Below are 21,248 nucleotides of genomic sequence, written 5' to 3' on the forward strand. Positions count from 1 at the left end.
CTGGCTGTTGGAGGATGTCAGGATGCTGATGAAGCTGGAAGCTTTAATGTCTACAGTGACGTGACGTCCAGGCTGGTTGGTGTTTCCTGGAGGTACTGTTGAACGTGACGCCACAGACGTAGCTCCGTTTCTCGGCAGCGTCCTCGCTTGAGGGGAAGCTGAAAAAAGAAACCACAAAGCACCTGCTGTGTGCGGAGCTACCTCCTTCTTTTATGTGATGAATGTTGGGAAGCAGCCATGTCTGAAGAGTCTCAGAGGAACTTTTAATAAGTGTGATAATAAGTTTTCTTCAAAGTGGTGGCAAGAGGCCCCGAAAACATGGGTCTGATTCCAGCCAATCACAGTGCTGAACAGGAAAAGCAGCTCAAACCGATTAAAAGTCCGACTTCCAGTCAGTGAAGCATGAGGTCTGACATGACCCCGCTGGAGCCAACCTCCCAGGAAAGGCTTCAGCAACATCTGCTGCCATCCGTCCATCGGTGTCCTCCAGGAGACAAGGTTCCCGGAGGGAACAACGGGCTGGGAGATGTACGTGTGGCGTTCACTGACACTGGAAAAGTGTCCTATCCCAACAACTTGCCATCCTAGAAAAGTCTCTAAGGGAAAAACTGTGGATGATGTGTGTAAACCGGAGGATCCAGACCCTGGAAACGTCCAGAACTGACCACGTTCCCCCTGCAGCTGAGTTCAGACCAATCAACGCTTCACCGTCACTAGGCAGGCGGTCCAGAACCGTCCGGATGTTCTGGACATGTAGAAGCAGTTTGTTGCTTCAGATTCCATCAGATGGTCTGAGTTTCATCATGTGACCCGTTGTTTACTGGGAATAAAACCCGACCCGATGCTTTCCTGCTTGGTTTCATGTTGCAAAGCGGGTCGGTACCGGACCGGAGGTCTGCCGGGAATAAAGCCGCAGGAATCAAATCTTTTGTTTGGACTTTTGGACACACACCTTCATCAGGTTACTGAGGAAGACTCCCCCATCAGATCACTGAGCCATCGGACCCAGCTGTGTGAGGAAGAGGAGCTCTGAGATCAGCCGAAGGTTGGAGGTTCTGACCCCAAACAGCAGAAAACCTCTTATCAGGACAAACCAGCAGATCTGCTGGAGATAAGAGTGTTCGTGTGTGTGCTGAAGATTAAATGCAGCTTGTAGTCCCTCCTCCTCCTCCTCCTCCTCCTCCTCCTCCTCCTCCTCCTCCTCCTCTCTGTATATATACAGCCGCCGCCTCTCTCCTCCTCCAGGACTGCTGGAGCGTTCAGCAGAGGCACTGACGGTTGACCAGCTGATGATGGAGGACTACACCTTTCCTGTCTGGTTCTACGTGGCCGTTCTGGCTGTTATTCTGGGTGGGACCCTGAAGAAGATCCTGGCGTTCCACCTGAGCGCCGGCCCCGCCCTGGTGGCCTGGCTGGGGGCCACGGTGCTGATGGAGCAGCTGTGGGAGGTCTGCCTGCCGGCGCTGCTGCTGCTGCTCGGACTCGCCTGCTGCCTCTTCTCTGCTTCCAGAACCAGAGCGCCGCCCGCCATCCTTCCTGCCTGGGGCAAGGCTGTCTTCATCACAGGTAAGACAGGCTCCGCCCCCTCCCTCTAGCTGTTTTTCAGGTGTTCCCCGCAGCAGGATGGAAGGAAAGTTTTGGGAGTTTTTAGTTTATTGGGAAACTGGAAGTTGTGATGAAGCCAGAGAAACGTTTTCACACCTGTTCAGACTCCGAGTTACCAGGAAATCTGTCAGAAACGTGAAAACCCAAGCAGACGCCAGAAAACTGTGTGTGTGTGTGTGTGTGTGTGTGTGTGTGTGTGATAACAGTGTGAAGATAACATCAGCGGTCACACTCCAGTATTTTTGTCCTACTTTCTGTTATCTGAACAGCAGGGAAACAGGTCTGATAAGAGGCTGGGTAGTTTCTGTGTGTGTGTGTGTGTGTGTGTGTGTGTTTGCACTGACCTCTGCCTCCATGATGTTGCCTGACGGCCAGCTGGCTCCGGACTCTTTGTGTCGTAGTTAACGAGATAATCAGATCTGGAGATTAAAGCGACTCTGTCTTTGTGTAAGTGTTCTCTGCTCAGAAACACTCACACAGTGGAAACTTTCCCACTTTCTGAAGGGTGGAAAATGGCCATCACCATGGAGACGCACAGACTTGCCCACTGTGTTGAATTACCTGCTGCTTCAAACAGTCTATGAAGTTGTTTAATACGATCACTGCATAATGCTCTGCCATAGTTTCTGCTCAGGCCAGAAACAAAGAACAAAAATTTGTCAGAAACTTTAAATAACAACCTGATGAAGATGGCTTTTTGTCTGCTTCATGATGGTTCAGCACGGAGAAAATTGACATCTGAACCATATGAATCAGCTGTTAATAGGTGAAAGACAGGCAGACTTTAACATTGGTTCAGTCCATCAAAGCATCTCCTAACACCTAACATTAACATTAGCCGCACACAGCTCTAACAGTGTCAATACCATCAGCAGCTAACAACCCAAACATCGACTGCTAGTAGCACTATTACCATCACCACCGAAGAGCCCTAACTTCAGCAGCTAACCGTGTTAAAATCATCAGCCGCTACCAGTGTTAGTAACATCAGCCGCTAACAGTGTTAATAACATCAGCCGCTAACAGTGTTGAAAACGTCAGCAGCTAACAACCCTAACATCAGCCGGTACCAGTGTTAATAACATCAGCCGCTAACAGTGTTGGAAACGTCAGCAGCTAACAACCCTAACATCAGCCGCTACCAGTGTTAATAACATCAGCCGCTACCAGTGTTAATAACATCAGCCGCTACCAGTGTTAATAACATCAGCCACTAACAGTGTTGAAAACGTCAGCAGCTAACAACCCTAACATCAGCCGCTAACAGTGTTAATAACATCAGCAGCAGCTAACAACCCTAACATAAGCCGCTAACAGTGTTAATAACATTAGAGGCTAAAAATCCTAACATCAGCCGCTAACAGTGTTAATAACGTTAGCAGCTAAAAACCCTAACATCAGCCGGTAACCATGTTGAAATAACATCAGCAGCTAACAACCCTAACATCAGCCGCTAACAGTGTTAATAACATCAGCAGCAGCTAACAACCCTACATCAGCTGCTAACCCTGTTAATAACATCAGCAGAAGCTAACAACCCTAACATCAGCCGCTAACCATGTTGAAATAACATAAGCAGCTAACAACCCTAACATCAGCCGCTAACAGTGTTAATAACATCAGCAGCAGCTAACAACCCTACATCAGCTGCTAACCCTGTTAATAACATCAGCAGCTAACAACCCTAACATCAGCCGCTAACCATGTTGAAATAACATAAGCAGCTAACAACCCTAACATCAGCTGCTAACAGTGTTAATAACATCAGTAGCAGCTAACAACCCTAACATAAGCCGCTAACAGTGTTAATAACATTAGCTGCTAAAAATCCTAACATCAGCCACTAACAATGTTAATAACATCAGCAGCAGCTAACAACCCTACATCAGCTGCTAACCATGTTAATAACATCAGCAGCTAAAAACCCTACATCAGATGCTCCCAGCGTTAAAAAAACATCAGAAGCTACCAGCTCCAACATCAGAAGCTAACAACTCCAACATCAGCCACCAACATCAGTCGCTAATGACTTTAGCACCAGCAGCTAACAACTCCATCGTCAGCTGTTAACAGCGTTAACATCAGCAGCCATTTACTCTAAAATCAGCCGCTGACATCAGTTGCTAAAGACTCAAGCATCAGGAGTTAATAGCTCTAACATCAGCCGCTAAAATAAATAGTAACATCAGTGGCTAACGTCGCTATGATCAGCTGCTAACATTAGCCACTAATGACTCTAACATCACTCAGCAGCTAACAGCATTCACATTAGCCGGTAACAGCCACAACATGCACAGCCAACATCTTTAACATCTGCAGTTAACAGCTCTAACCGTTGTTTTTTTTAATGGTATCTGAAAGAACCCATCACTCAGGTTCCATCAGATCAGCAGGTTGACTCCTCCTCGCAGTTCTTATGTGACCCCAGCGTCATCGTCAGAGAGAACTTCTTGTTAAGGATTTTGCCAAACAATGACACTATCAGCATCTGTTGAAATTACCTTTGACCTCTTTGAGTCCTGTTTGTAGGGCTGTTAGCTTCCAGGATCTGATCCAGTCTGATCGAATCCAGATGACTCCCAGACATTGGACCTGGTGGTGTGTTGTAAAGTGCCAGAGATGTTTAAGGGAGAAAGCCGGTGTTAGATCAATGGACACCAAGAGTTGGATTGGTTGTTTTTGCATGAGACCAGCAGCAGGTTCTGGCTCGTTCTGATCATCAGAAAATATCAGAAAACTGCTTCAGATTTCCTGGTCACACACGGGAGGGAACGCTGCTTTCATCAGGAGGAACCGAATGTAGGTCACACAAATATCTGCCTCATTCCCAGAATGAATCAGAACACACCCATCCTGCAGCTGAGCTCTGGAGAAACCTGGTTTACCACTGTGACAAAAGCACAACGTTCCTCTCTAAAGTTCCTCACTAATTTCCTTACGACGTTCCACATCAACATTCATCATGACCGTCCATACCATCATTTCCCACTACGTTCCTCACCGATGTTCCACACTGACATTCCTCCTGACATTTTTCACAACGTTCTGCACCAATGTTCCTCATGACAGTGTGGAATGTTGGGAAGAATGCCGATGTGGAACGTCAGTAAAAAATGTGCAGAACATTGTGAGAAATGTCATTGTAGAATGTTGTCAGGAATGGTAATGTGAAAATATCAGAAAAAGGTTGGTGTGGAACGTTAGTACAGAACATTGTAAGGAAGACTGGTGTGGAACATTATAAAGGATGTCATGTGGAACGCTGTCGAGAAATCCATTCCACACCAGCATTCCTCAACATGTCAGACACTGACATTCCTCATCATTTTCCACGCCAACATTCCTCATCATGTTCCACACCAACATTCCTCATGACGTTCCACGCCAACATTCCTCATCATGTTCCACGGCAACATTCCTCATGACGTTCCACGCCAACGTTCCTCATGATGTTCCACGGCAACATTCCTCATCATGCTCCATTCCTCATGACGTTCCACGCCAACATTCCTTGATGTTCCACGCCAACATTGCTCATGACGTTCCACGCCAACATTCCTCATGACGTTCCTTGCCAACATTCCTCATGATGTTCCACGCCAACATTCCTCATGACGTTCCATGGCAACATTCCTCATCATGTTCCACGCCAACATTCCTCATGATGTTCCACGCCAACATTCCTCATGATGTTCCACGCCAACATTCCTCATCATGTTCCACGCCAACATTCCTCATGATGTTCCACGCCAACATTCCTCATGACGTTCCATGGCAACATTCCTCATCATGTTCCACGCCAACATTCCTCATGATGTTCCACACCAACATTCCTCATGACATTCCACGGCAACATTCCTCATGACGTTCCACGCCAACATTCCTTGATGTTCCACGCCAACATTGCTCATGACGTTCCACGCCAACATTCCTCATGACGTTCCTTGCCAACATTCCTCATGATGTTCCACGCCAACATTCCTCATGACGTTCCATGGCAACATTCCTCATCATGTTCCACGCCAACATTCCTCATGATGTTCCACGCCAACATTCCTCATGATGTTCCACGCCAACATTCCTCATCATGTTCCACGCCAACATTCCTCATGATGTTCCACGCCAACATTCCTCATGACGTTCCATGGCAACATTCCTCATCATGTTCCACGCCAACATTCCTCATGATGTTCCACACCAACATTCCTCATGACATTCCACGGCAACATTCCTCATGATGTTCCACGCCAACATTCCTCATGACGTTCCATGGCAACATTCCTCATCATGTTCCACGCCAACATTCCTCATGATGTTCCACACCAACATTCCTCATGATGTTCCACACCAACATTCCTCATGACATTCCACGGCAACATTCCTCATGACGTTCCTTGCCAATATTCCTCATGATGTTCCACACCAACATTCCTCATGATGTTCCACGCCAACATTCCTCATGACGTTCCATGGCAACATTCCTCATCATGTTCCACGCCAACATTCCTCATGACGTTCCTTGCCAACATTCCTCATGACATTCCACGGCAACATTCCTCATGACGTTCCTTGCCAACATTCCTCATGATGTTCCACGCCAACATTCCTCATGACGTTCCATGGCAACATTCCTCATCATGTTCCACGCCAACATTCCTCATGATGTTCCACGCCAACATTCCTCATGATGTTCCACGCCAACATTCCTCATGATGTTCCACGCCAACATTCCTCATGACGTTCCATGGCAACATTCCTCATCATGTTCCACGCCAACATTCCTCATGATGTTCCACACCAACATTCCTCATGACATTCCACGGCAACATTCCTCATGACGTTCCTTGCCAACATTCCTCATGATGTTCCACGCCAACATTCCTCATGACGTTCCATGGCAACATTCCTCATCATGTTCCACGCCAACATTCCTCATGATGTTCCACGCCAACATTCCTCATGATGTTCCACGCCAACATTCCTCATGATGTTCCACGCCAACATTCCTCATCATGTTCCACGCCAACATTCCTCATGATGTTCCACGCCAACATTCCCCATGACGTTCCATGGCAACATTCCTCATCATGTTCCACGCCAACATTCCTCATGATGTTCCACGCCAACATTCCTCATGATGTTCCACGCCAACATTCCTCATGATGTTCCACACCAACATTCCTCATGACGTTCCATGGCAACATTCCTCATCATGTTCCACGCCAACATTCCTCATGATGTTCCACACCAACATTCCTCATGACGTTCCATGGCAACATTCCTCATCATGTTCCACGCCAACATTCCTCATGATGTTCCACGCCAACATTCCTCATCATGTTCCACGCCAACATTCCTCATCATGTTCCACGCCAACATTCCTCATGATGTTCCACACCAACATTCCTCATGATGTTCCACACCAACATTCCTCATGACATTCCACGGCAACATTCCTCATGACGTTCCTTGCCAACATTCCTCATGATGTTCCACGCCAACATTCCTCATGACGTTCCTTGCCAACATTCCTCATGATGTTCCACGCCAACATTCCTCATGACGTTCCATGGCAACATTCCTCATCATGTTCCACGCCAACATTCCTCATGATGTTCCACGCCAACATTCCTCATGATGTTCCACGCCAACATTCCTCATGATGTTCCACGCCAACATTCCTCATGATGTTCCACGCCAACATTCCTCATGATGTTCCACGCCAACATTCCCCATGACGTTCCATGGCAACATTCCTCATCATGTTCCACGCCAACATTCCTCATGATGTTCCACGCCAACATTCCTCATCATGTTCCACGCCAACATTCCTCATGATGTTCCACGCCAACATTCCTCATGATGTTCCACACCAACATTCCTCATCATGTTCCACGCCAACATTCCTCATGATGTTCCACACCAACATTCCTCATGACATTCCACGGCAACATTCCTCATGACGTTCCTTGCCAACATTCCTCATGATGTTCCACGCCAACATTCCTCATGATGTTCCACGCCAACATTCCTCATGATGTTCCACACCAACATTCCTCATCATGTTCCACGCCAACATTCCTCATCATGTTCCACGCCAACATTCCTCATGATGTTCCACACCAACATTCCTCATCATGTTCCACGCCAACATTCCTCATCATGTTCCACGCCAACATTCCTCATGATGTTCCACGCCAACATTCCTCATGACGTTCCATGGCAACATTCCTCATCATGTTCCATGCCAACATTCCTCATGATGTTCCACGCCAACATTCCTCATGACGTTCCATGGCAACATTCCTCATCATGTTCCACACCAACATTCCTCATGACGTTCCACGCCAACATTCCTCATGATGTTCCACGCCAACATTCCTCATGATGTTCCACGCCAACATTCCTCATCATGTTCCATGCCAACATTCCTCATGACGTTCCATGGCAACATTCCTCATCATGTTCCACGCCAACATTCCTCATGACGTTCCATGGCAACATTCCTCATCATGTTCCACGCCAACATTCCTCATGATGTTCCACGCCAACATTCCTCATCATGTTCCACGCCAACATTCCTCATGATGTTCCACACCAACATTCCTCATGATGTTCCACGCCAACATTCCTCACCATGTTCCACGCCAACATTCCTCATGATGTTCCACGCCAACATTCCTCATGACGTTCCATGGCAACATTCCTCATCATGTTCCACGCCAACATTCCTCATGACGTTCCATGGCAACATTCCTCATCATGTTCCACGCCAACATTCCTCATGATGTTCCACGCCAACATTCCTCATCATGTTCCACGCCAACATTCCTCATGATGTTCCACGCCAACATTCCTCATCATGTTCCACGCCAACATTCCTCATGATGTTCTACGCCAACATTCCTCATGACGTTCCACGCCAACATTCCTCATCATGTTCCACGCCAACATTCCTCATGATGTTCCACGCCAACATTCCTCATCATGTTCCACGCCAACATTCCTCATGATGTTCTACGCCAACATTCCTCATGACGTTCCATGGCAACATTCCTCATCATGTTCCACGCCAACATTCCTCATGATGTTCCACGCCAACATTCCTCATGACGTTCCATGGCAACATTCCTCATCATGTTCCACACCAACATTCCTCATGACGTTCCACGCCAACATTCCTCATCATGTTCCATGCCAACATTCCTCTTGACGTTCCATGGCAACATTCCTCATGATGTTCCACGCCAACATTCCTCATGATGTTCCACGCCAACATTCCTCATCATGTTCCACGCCAACATTCCTCATGATGTTCCACACCAACATTCCTCATGATGTTCCACGCCAACATTCCTCATCATGTTCCACGCCAACATTCCTCATGATGTTCCACGCCAACATTCCTCATGATGTTCCACGCCAACATTCCTCATGATGTTCCACGCCAACATTCCTCATGATGTTCTGCTGTTCTTACTTCGTTTTGGGTTTTCAATCAACTGATCGATCAATCTGTCCTTATCTTATGCTAGTTTCTTTTGTTAATATCCTTTCTTACTGTTTTTTTTCATCTCTTTCTTTCTTTCTTTTTCTTTCTTTCTATCTTTCTGCTCCTTTTTGTTTCTTTCTGCCCTGTTTTCTTTTTTCTCCTTTTTTCATTTCTCCTTTTTTCCTCTTCATCTCTATTTTCATTCTTTTGTTTGTTTTTTTTCTTTTTTTAAACTCTGACATTTTCCGTCTCCCCCCACATTCCTGTTTTCCCTCTCCGGTCCTCCCACTGCCTCCCCTCCTCCTGCTAGTTCATCAGGTTTCTGGGCTTCTCTGGTTCTGGTTCTGCTTAAACACGAGCCTGAACCGTTCTAGAACCTTGACCCAGCTTCCAGGGACGTTGCCAAGACATTGTATGTGGAGTTGGGTGGTAATCTGATCTGGATGTGGATCTGGCTCTGCAGATGCTGCTGCTCGTCTCCACCCAGATACAGATGTGTGTCTCTGACCTCCGTCACGTCTCAGCGCAGATCTGGCTTTATTTCTACATGTGAGAGGCCCCCCCCGAAGCCTCGGCCCCCCCGGAGCCTCGGCCCTGTTACATAACTCTGCTCCTCCTCACATCACAACTCCAGATAGCAGGACAAGGCTGCCTGGAGCATGTGTAACCAGTCCACCGGGCTGCTGGTCCACCAGTCCACCGGGCTGCTGGTCCACCAGTCCACCGGGCTGCTGGTCCACCAGTCCACCGGGCTGCTGGTCCACCAGTCCACCGGGCTGCTGGTCCACCAGTCCACCGGGCTGCTGGTCCACCAGTCCACCGGGCTGCTGGTCCACCAGTTAGGGTTATGTGTGTTAAAATAGACGGACGGACGGACAGATCAGAGTTCTGGGAACAGCTCTGGATCTCCTCCAGGGACTCCGGAGGAGGAGTAACATGCCAGCATCCCGCTGCATGGAGGAACACAGAACAGGCGGTTCTGTTGGGACCAGGCTGTCGGATCTGGGCTGGCATGACGGATCCCCACGGCGGACGTTTCCCAGGGAACATGCAGTCCTTCTGGGAAAACATATGGAAACAGGAACATTCTGTACATTGTCAAAGCTGGTGGATCCAGATCCGTCAGAATGACTCCAGATCCAGTAAACAGGCAGGGATACGTTCCTTTAAATTGGAATCTTCCCTGCTTTTTCCCCAAAGCTGCTCCACAGAAACCCGAACAGGGAATCTGCAGACGGCAGACTGTCTTCATTCCAAACTTTGGGAAGGTCATGGTGATTCCTACAGATCCATGCTGATAGAAACCTGATAGATTCCATGTGTCGATCCAACGGGGAGGAGATCTAGGTCAAAGCTGTTCCTGACCGTCTATGTCCCTGCAGGATGTGATTCCGGATTTGGGAATGCTGCTGCGAAGCGTCTGGATGCGCTGGGATTTGAGGTTTTCGCCACCGTCTTGGACCTGATGGGAGATGGAGCCAAAGATCTCCAGAGGAGCTGCTCAGCCCGCCTCACGCTCCTCCAGGTGGACATCACGCAGCCGCAGCAGGTCCAGCAGGCGCTGCTGGACACCAAGGCCAAGCTGGGCCCGAGAGGTGAGGACCAGGTCAGCTGGACCGGGGCGGTCCGGGTCAGTCCGGTCCACATTCATTCTGGATGTTTCCTCTCCAAATCCATGAAACTAGATTTGTTTCCAGAAGCAGTTTCAAAATCAGAATGAGGACCAGAATGAAAAGAAGATTCAGATTCTCCTCCTGTGTGTGTGTGTGTGTGTGTGTGTGTGTGTGTGTGTTTTCATGTGTGTGTATGTGTTCATGTGCATATGTGTGTGTGTGTGTGTGCAGGTCTGTGGGGTCTGGTGAACAACGCGGGTGTGTGTGTGAACTTTGGAGAGACGGAGCTGTCCCTGATGTCCAACTTCCGCGGTTGCATGGAGGTCAACTTCTTCGGAACGCTGAGCGTCACCAAGAGCTTCCTGCCGCTGCTGCGTCAGGCCAAAGGTCGGATCATCAACGTCTCCAGCCCGGCAGGTTTGTGAGTGCACGTGCATGTGAACGTGCACACACACACACATAAAGCAGCTGCTACACAAACTGAACACTTTTTTGCAGAAGTTAAAAAAAAAGAACAAAATGAGTGAAGCAGATCCGGGTCTGGATCTGGGTCTGGATCAGAGCGGATCCGGGTCTGGATCTGGGTCTGGATCAGAGCGGATCCGGGTCTGGATCTGGGTCTGGATCAGAGCGGATCCGGGTCTGGATCTGGGTCTGGATCAGAGCGGATCCGGGTCTGGATCTGGGTCTGGATCAGAGCGGATCCGGGTCTGGATCTGGGTCTGGATCAGAGCGGATCCGGGTCTGGATGTTAGAGGCTGAGTGATCTCATTGGTCAGCCCGTGTGTGATGTCACGGTGATGCTGTGTGCAGGTGACCAGCCGTTTCCCTGCTTGGCGGCATACGGAGCGTCCAAAGCCGCCCTGAACCTGTTCACCGACACGCTGAGACACGAGCTGGAGCCCTGGGGTGTCCACGTGTCCACCATCCTGCCATCCTCCTACAGGACAGGTGAGTCTCACCACACACCTGCCGACCACATAGAAGAGTTCCTTCTTTCATTTTATGTCTCTTTATTTATGTTTACTTTTTATTTAGAGTGAAACAAGTAAACTTGAATCTTTCAAGACTCATAAAAAGTTTAGATCCATGATAACACCATTATTTATCACATCTTCATCACCATCACCACCATGTTGCTAAGAGACCTCTATTTCCACCTGGACATGATGATGAAGACACTTCCTGTCAGACTTTCCACCAATCAGAGAGCTTAAACTGACGGTAACGTCCAATCAGGAGCAGCCAAAGATCAACAAGTGATGAGAAAAGCAGGAAAATAATGATCCTCTATGGCTGGAATAAAGCCAGGAAGACGTTTGGGATGCAGCTGAGGTGGAGGTGCTGCAGTGAGGATAGCAGGTAGATAGTAGCAGGAAGACGTGTGGAAACATGGAAACAGTGTGTGTGTGTTTCTCCTGAAAGCTGAGGCTTAAGAGGATGATCTGCAGATGAGCTTTCATGCAAAACAAAACAACAGTCTATGTCTGTGATGAAGATGATGTTTCCTGTCCTGCAGGGCGGATCATAAACCACTCCTACTGGGATCAGCAACACAAGCAGCTGCTGCAGAGTTTGTCTCCAGCGCTGCTGGAAGACTACGGCGAGGACTACCTGACCGAGACCAAGGAGCTGTTCCAGAACTTCTCCAGCCAGGCCGACCCCGACGTCAGCCCCGTCATCGACACCATCGTCCATTCGCTGCTGGCACCAAGGCCCCAGGCGCGCTACTACGCCGGGCCCGGCGTGGGCCTCATGTACTTCATCCACAGCTACTGCCCTGCCAGCATCAGAAACCGCTTCCTCCAGAAACTCTTCCTGAAGAAGAAGCTGCTGCCTCAAGCGCTGAGGAAGCAGTCAGACCTGGAGCTCAGCCTGAGCCTCCACAACAACAACAACAACAACAATCAGCACAACAACAACAACAACGAGGAGAAGCTGAAACTTATGTAGACACCCACAGATAGAGGAGCACACCCGTTACCATAGAGACCTTTCCTGTTTTATTTGTTCTGTAACTCATCACAAGGATGATGACTTCTGCAAAACACCCAGGTGGTGGGGGCGGGACTTGGCAGTGGTTAGGGCGGGGCTTGTGAAAGGGAAAGAAGCAGCCAGCAGTCCATCAGAAAGAAACATGGGCTGTGCAAACATGCTGACTTTATGATCGGATAACTGGACCAGAACCACATCCAGAACCACAACCAGAGTGACACCGAGAGCCATTATTAAAACCAAGACCAGTGAGACCTTCATGGTAGGATCAGACTGATCACATTCAAAAACCTCAGTTCAGTTCAGCCTAATTTCCCCCGAACCAGTTCAACCCAAATAAAGTTGGACCCTGATCAGGATAGAACCAGAAAACCATGAGAGACCATAATGGTCTGAGAACCAGATGATAAGAGAACCAGATGATAAGAGAACCAGATGATAAGAGAGCCAGATGGTCTGAGAACCAGATGATAAGAGAACCAGATGGTCTGAGAACCAGATGATAAGAGAACCAGATGGTCTGAGAACCAGATGGTCTGTGAACCAGATGGTAAGAGAACCAGATGGTCTGAGAACCAGATGGTCTGAGAACCAGATGATAAGAGAACCAGATGATAAGAGAACCAGATGATAAGAGAGCCAGATGGTCTGAGAACCAGATGATAAGAGAACCAGATGGTCTGAGAACCAGATGATAAGAGAACCAGATGATAAGAGAACCAGATGATAAGAGAGCCAGATGGTCTGAGAACCAGATGATAAGAGAACCAGATGGTCTGAGAACCAGATGATAAGAGAACCAGATGGTCTGAGAACCAGATGGTCTGTGAACCAGATGGTAAGAGAACCAGATGGTCTGAGAACCAGATGGTCTGAGAACCAGATGATAAGAGAACCAGATGATAAGAGAACCAGATGATAAGAGAGCCAGATGGTCTGAGAACCAGATGATAAGAGAACCAGATGGTCTGAGAACCAGATGATAAGAGAACCAGATGGTCTGAGAACCAGATGGTCTGTGAACCAGATGGTAAGAGAACCAGATGGTCTGAGAACCAGATGGTCTGAGAACCAGATGATAAGAGAACCAGATGGTCTGAGAACCAGATGATAAGAGAACCAGATGGTCTGAGAACCAGATGATAAGAGAACCAGATGGTCTGAGAACCAGATGGTCTGTGAACCAGATGGTAAGAGAACCAGATGGTCTGAGAACCAGATGGTCTGAGAACCAGATGATAAGAGAACCAGATGGTCTGAGAACCAGATGATAAGAGAACCAGATGGTCTGAGAACCAGATGATAAGAGAACCAGATGGTCTGAGAACCAGATGGTCTGTGAACCAGATGGTAAGAGAACCAGATGGTCTGAGAACCAGATGGTCTGAGAACCAGATGATAAGAGAACCAGATGGTCTGTGAACCAGATAAGAGAACCAGATGGTCTAAGAACCAGATGGTCTGAGAACCAGATGGTCTGTGAACCAGATGATAAGAGAACTAGATGATAAGAGAACCAGATGGTCTGTGAACCAGATGGTCTGAGAACCAGATGGTCTGTGAACCAGATGATAAGAGAACCAGATGGTCTGTGAACCAGATGGTCTGTGAACCAGATGTTCTGTGAACCAGATGGTCTGTGAACCAGATGATAAGAGAACCAGATGGTCTGAGAACCAGATGGTCTGTGAACCAGATGGTCTGAGAACGAGATGATAAGAGAACCAGATGGTCTGAGAACCAGATGGTCTGAGAACCAGATGGTCTGAGAACCAGATGGTCTGAGAACCAGATGGTCTGAGAACGAGATGATAAGAGAACCAGATGGTCTGAGAACCAGATGGTCTGAGAACGAGATGATAAGAGAACCAGATGGTCTGAGAACCAGATGATAAGAGAACCAGATGGTCTGAGAACCAGATGGTCTGAGAACGAGATGATAAGAGAACCAGATGGTCTGTGAACCAGATGGTCTGAGAACCAGATGATAAGAGAACCAGATGTTCTGTGAACCAGATGGTCTGTGAACCAGATGATAAGAGAACCAGATGGTCTGTGAACCAGATGATAAGAGAACCAGATGGTCTGAGAACCAGATGATAAGAGAACCAGATGGTCTGAGAACCAGATGGTCTGAGAACCAGATGGTCTGTGAACCAGATGATAAGAGAACCAGATGGTCTGTGAACCAGATGGTCTGTGAACCAGATGGTCTGAGAACCAGATGGTCTGAGAACCAGATGGTCTGTGAACCAGATGGTAAGAGAACCAGATGGTCTGAGAACCAGATGGTCTGTGAACCAGATGATAAGAGAACCAGATGGTCTGTGAACCAGATGGTCTGTGAACCAGATGGTAAGAGAACCAGATGGTCTGAGAACCAGATGGTCTGTGAACCAGATGATAAGAGAACCAGATGGTCTGTGAACCAGATGATAAGAGAACCAGATGGTCTGAGAACTAGATGGTCTGTGAACCAGATGATAAGAGAACCAGATGGTCTGTGAACCAGATGGTCTGTGAACCAGATGATAAGAGAACCAGATGGTCTAAGAACCAGATGGTCTGTGAACCAGATGATAAGAGAACCAGATGGTCTGAGAACCAGATGATAAAAGAACTAGATGGTCTGAGAACCAGATGGTCTGTGAACCAGATGATAAGAGAACCAGATGGTCTGAGAACCAGATGATAAAAGAACTAGATGGTCTGAGAACCAGATGATAAAAGAACTAGATGGTCTGAGAACCAGATGATAAGAGAACCAGATGGTCTGTGAACCAGATGGTCTGTGAACCAGATGGTCTGTGAACCAGATGGTCTGAGAACCAGATGGTCTGTGAACCAGATGGTCTGAGAACCAGATGGTCTGTGAACCAGATGGTCTGTGAACCAGATGGTCTGAGAACCAGATGGTCTGAGAACCAGATGGTCTGTGAACCAGATGATAAGAGAACCAGATGGTCTAAGAACCAGATGGTCTGTGAACCAGATGATAAGAGAACCAGATGGTCTGAGAACCAGATGATAAAAGAACTAGATGGTCTGAGAACCAGATGATAAAAGAACTAGATGGTCTGAGAACCAGATGATAAGAGAACCAGATGGTCTGTGAACCAGGTGGTCTGTGAACCAGATGGTCTGAGAACCAGATGGTCTGTGAACCAGATGGTCTGAGAACCAGATGGTCTGTGAACCAGATGGTCTGAGAACCAGATGGTCTGTGAACCAGATGGTCTGTGAACCAGATGGTCTGAGAACCAGATGGTCTGTGAACCAGATGGTCTGTGAACCAGATGGTCTGAGAACCAGATGGTCTGAGAACCAGATGGTCTGAGAACCAGATGTTTGCGATCTTTAGAGCAGGCCTGGTCCTGTTTGTTTGCACATGCTCAGTGAGTGCCGTGTGTCTGCAACTAGTGAATGTCACATGTTCTGTTTGAGCCCACAGATGTTTTGAATGAAACTTTATTTGTAGCCTTTTTTCTGTTGTCTTTACAGTAACTGTGAATTTTTTATAAAATGAAAAAGAACAAAAACATGTGAAAATATCACTTTGTTCACTCTTTGATAGAAATAAAGAACTTTTTCAGAATTTCTCTCTTGTTTCTTAACCTCATCCTTTATGGGATTTATATCGTTTTTACCATCAACATCATCATCATCATCATCACTACCACCATCTTCATCATCATCAATAAAATTATTATCAGCATCATGTCAGTTTAGTTCAGCTGTATTTGCATGGTACCACTGGATCCGATCCTCCATCCTGCACGACGCCACAGTGTGAAGGATAAACCTTCAGTAGAACCCTGGCTCAGGTAGAACCCGGCTCAGGTAGAACCCTGGCCTAGGTAGAACCCTGGCTCAGGTAGAATCCGGCTCAGGTGGAACCCGGCTCAGGTGGAACCCTGGCCCAGGTAGAACCCTGGCTCAGGTAGAACCCGGCTCGGGTAGAATCCGGCTCAGGTGGAACCCTGGCTCAGGTAGAACCCTGGCTCAGGCAGAACCCTGGCTCAGGTAGAATCCGGCTCAGGTAGAACCCTGGCTCAGGTAGAACCCTGGCTCAGGTAGAACCCCGCTCAGGTAGAACCCTGGCTCAGGTAGAACCCGGCTCAGGCAGAACCCTGGCTCAGGTAGAATCCGGCTCAGGTAGAACCCTGGCTCAGGTAGAACCCGGCTCAGGCAGAACCCTGGCTCAGGTAGAATCCGGCTCAGGTAGAACCCTGGCTCAGGTAGAACCCTGGCTCAGGTAAGGTAGAACCCTGGCTCAGGTAGAACCCCTGCTCTGGTAGAACCAGGTTCAGGTCTGAACCCAGATTGGGATCAGAACCCAGACTGGGATCAGAACCCAGACTCGGATCTGAACCCATACTGAAATCTGAACCCAGATTGCGATCTGAACCCAGACAGGGATCCGAACCCAGATTGGGATCTGAACCCAGACTGAAATCTGAACCCAGATTGGGATCTGAACCCAGATTGGGATCTGAACCCAGACTGGGATCAGAACCCAGACTGAAATCTGAACCCAGATTGAAATCTGAACCCAGATTGGGATCTGAACCCAGACTGAAATCTGAACCCAGACTGGGATCTGAACCCAGACTGGGATCCGAATCCAGACTGGGATCAGAACCCAGACTGGGATCTGAACCCAGACTGGGATCTGAACCCAGACTGGGATCAGAACCCAGACTAGGACCTGAACCCAGACTGGGATCTGAACCCAGACTGAAATCTGAACCCAGAATCTGAACCCAGACTGAAATCTGAACCCAGATTCGGATCTGAACCCAGATTGGGATCTGAACCCAGACTGGGATAAGAACCCAGACTGAAATCTGAACCCAGATTAAAATCTGAACCCAGACTGAAATCTGAACCCAGATTGAAATCTGAACCCAGATTCGGATCTGAACCCAGATTGGGATCTGAACCCAGACTGGGATAAGAACCCAGACTGAAATCTGAACCCAGATTAAAATCTGAACCCAGATTGAAATCTGAACCCAGATTGAAATCTGAACCCAGACTGAAATCTGGACCCAAATTGCGATCTGAACCCAGACTGGGATCCGAACCCAGACTGAAATCTGGACCCAGACTGGGATCCGAACCCAGATTGGGATCTGAACCCAGACTGGGATCCGAACCCAGATTGGGATCTGAACCCAGACTGAAATCTGAACCCAGATTGAAATCTGCACCCAGATTGGGATCTGAACCCCAGATTGGGATCTGAACCCAGACTGGGATCAGAACCCAGTCTGAAATCTGAACCCAGATTGGGATCTGAACCCAGACTGGGATCAGAACCCAGTCTGAAATCTGAACCCAGATTGGGATCTGAACCCAGACTGGGATCAGAACCCAGACTGAAATCTGAACCCAGAATCTGAACCCAGACTGAAATCTGAACCCAGATTCGGATCTGAACCCAGACTGGGATCTGAACCCAGACTGGGATCAGAACCCAGACTGAAATCTGAGCCCAGATTGGGATCTGAACCCAGACTGGGATCTGAACCCAGACTGGGATCCGAATCCAGACTGGGATCAGAACCCAGACTGGGATCTGAACCCAGACTGGGATCAGAACCCAGACTAGGATCTGAACCCAGACTGAAATCTGAACCCAGAATCTGAACCCAGACTGAAATCTGAACCCAGATTCGGATCTGAACCCAGACTGGGATCTGAACCCAGACTGAAATCTGAACCCAGATTGGGATCTGAACCCAGATTGGGATCTGAACCCAGACTGAAATCTGAACCCAGATTGAAATCTGAATCCAGATTGGCATCTGAACCCAGACTAAAATCTGAACCCAGATTGGGATCTGAACCCAGACTGGGATCCGAATCCAGACTGGGATCAGAACCCAGACTGGGATCTGAACTCAGACTGGGATCAGAACCCAGACTAGGATCTGAACTCAGATTGGGATCTGAACCCAGACTGGGATCCGAATCCAGACTGGGATCAGAACCCAGACTGGGATCTGAACTCAGACTGGGATCAGAACGCAGACTAGGATCTGAACTCAGATTGGGATCTGAACCCAGACTGAAATCTGAACCCAGAATCTGAACCCAGACTGAAATCTGAACCCAGATTCGGATCTGAACCCAGACTGGGATCAGAACCCAGACTGGGATCTGAACCCAGACTGAAATCTGAACCCAGTTTGGGATCTGAACCCAGATTGGGATCTGAACTCAGACTGGGATCAGAACCCAGACTGGGATCAGAACCCAGACTGGGATCTGAACCCAGACTGGGATCTGAACCCAGACTGGGATCTGAACCCAGATTGGGATCCGAACCCAGATTGGGATCTGGTTCCATCAGAGAGGAGCTTGATAGCTGAAGGCTCTTCTTCCCATCGTACCCTTAGAGACTCTGGAATCACAAGTAGACCAGCATTCTAAGAGCCAGTTCTCTGTTTGGAACAAATGGAACTATGAAATGGACGATGGAGCTTCCTGGAATTCTCCATCCAATACCAGGTGAAAGTGGCCGTACAGGCACCGACAGCAGGAAAGCTTGGTGGAGAACACAGGCCAGTCCCCTTTCTTAGGAGCCAGACTAGCCTTCCGGACATTCGCCCCACTGCCTACGCCAGCGACCAGGTCCTGCCAGGCACCACAGTCCCCCACGCCAGCGACCAGGTCCTGCCAGGCACCACAGTCCCCCACGCCAGCGACCAGGTCCTGCCAGGCACCACAGTCCCCCACGCCAGCGACCAGGTCCTGCCAGGCACCACAGTCCCCCACGCCAGCGACCAGGTCCTGGCGGGCACCACAGTCCCCCACGCCAGCGACCAGGTCCTGGCGGGCACCACAGTCCCCCACGCCAGCGACCAGGTCCTGCCGGGCACCACAGTCCCCCACGCCAGCGACCAGGTCCTGCCGGGCACCACAGTGCCCCACGCCAGCGACCAGGTCCTGCCAGGTATATTAAAGCCATATATTAAAGCCATTTCAAGGATCCTCGAGGATGCAAAGGTCAGACTTGTGAAGGTGGATTTCCTTTGGTGGAAGTGTGCTGGAGTGACCCCCCCCCCCCTTCCCTCCCAGTTTCATCATCTGACTCGTTGTTAATCTTGTATTGGGAATAATAAGATGATGATGGGAATCTTACAGACTGCTCAGATCCACCAGAGTACAGAGAGCAGAGGGCACTATGGGAAGTTAGCCACCTGCTAAAGCTGATCCAGAAGCAGAACTCTGGTCCAGGAGAGTGATGAGGTAACATGACGGTCAGTTCGGGGTCAGGTTGACCAGGATTCTGCTGGAACCGAACCAGTTCAATCAGCTTTGTTTCTACTAATGAAAGCATTTTAATGAGGACATGAGATCATAACGTCATGATGAAGAGGTGAGCCAGCGGCTGGCTCGGCCAAACCTCTCACCCTTGGCCCGAGTCTGTGCAGGGGTAAGTCCAGATTTTAGAGCCAAGAAACATCCCAGCTTCCAGCGTGGCCCACCACACCAAGAGGTCTGGATGAGTCTACAGAGGCTACAGCCGGCTGCTGAAGGGGGGCTCATAAGCTACATCAACTCCCAAGTCCACAAACCACCCTGTCCACTTCTAATGGTGCTGGAGACAACCCCGTCTGACACCAGCTTCACACTCCCACCACCACCAGAGGAAACTGGGCCTCCTCAGCCTGATTCTACCAGACCGGCCTGGTATGGATCCGTCCAGGCCTGGTATGGATCAGTTCAGGCCTGGTATGGGTCAGTATGGATCCGTCCAGGCCTGGTTTGGATCAGTCCAGGCCTGGTATGGGTCAGTATGGGTCAGTCCAGGCCTGATATGGATCAGTCCAGGCCTGGTATGGGTCAGTATGGATCCGTCCAGGCCTGGTATGGATCCGTCCAGGCCTGGTATGGATCAGTATGGATCAGTCCAGGCCTGGTATGGGTCAGTATGGGTCAGTCCAGGCCTAGTGTGGATCAGTATGGATCAGTCCAGGCCTGGTATGGGTCAGTATGGGTCAGTCCAGGCCTGGTGTGGATCAGTATTGATCAGTCCAGGCCTGGTATGGATCAGTATGGATCAGTCCAGGCCTGGCATGGATCAGTATGGATCAGTCCAGGCCTGGTATGGATCAGTATGGATCAGTCCAGGCCTGGTATGGATCAGTCCAGGCCTGGTATGGGTCAGTATGGATCAGTCCAGGCCTGGTTTGGATCAGTACAGGCCTGGTTTGGATCAGTCCAGGCCTGGTATGGATCAGTCCAGGCCTGGTATGGATCAGTATGGATCAGTCCAGGCCTGGTATGGATCAGTCCAGGCCTGGTATGGATCAGTATGGATCAGTCCAAGCCTGGTATGGATCAGTATGGATCAGTCCAGGCCTGGTTTGGATCAGTCCAGGCCTGGTATGGATCAGTATGGATCAGTCCAGGCCTGGTTTGGATCAGTCCATGCCTGGTATGGGTCAGTGTGGATCAGTCCAGGCCTGGTATGGATCAGTTCAGGCCTGGTATGGGTCAGTCCAGGCCTGGTATGGATCAGTCCAGGCCTG

General features: G+C 49.0%; 1 protein-coding gene across 1 annotated transcript; it reads left to right on the forward strand.

Moving 5' to 3' along the window:
* The first annotated feature begins 1,268 nt into the window (after nucleotides 1–1,268).
* Nucleotides 1,269–13,627, forward strand: hsd11b2 (hydroxysteroid (11-beta) dehydrogenase 2). The gene is made up of 5 exons (XM_079265045.1): nucleotides 1,269–1,566; nucleotides 10,480–10,692; nucleotides 10,942–11,127; nucleotides 11,524–11,661; nucleotides 12,230–13,627. The coding sequence occupies exons 1-5, from the start codon at nucleotides 1,290–1,292 to the stop codon at nucleotides 12,661–12,663; spliced, it is 1,248 nt and encodes a 415-aa protein (XP_079121171.1). The 5' UTR covers nucleotides 1,269–1,289; the 3' UTR covers nucleotides 12,664–13,627.
* The last annotated feature ends 7,621 nt before the right edge of the window (nucleotides 13,628–21,248 follow it).

The sequence above is a fragment of the Telmatherina bonti genome, assembly GCF_933228915.1.
Source record: "Telmatherina bonti genome assembly, chromosome: 1".
Lineage (NCBI taxonomy): Eukaryota > Metazoa > Chordata > Actinopteri > Atheriniformes > Telmatherinidae > Telmatherina > Telmatherina bonti.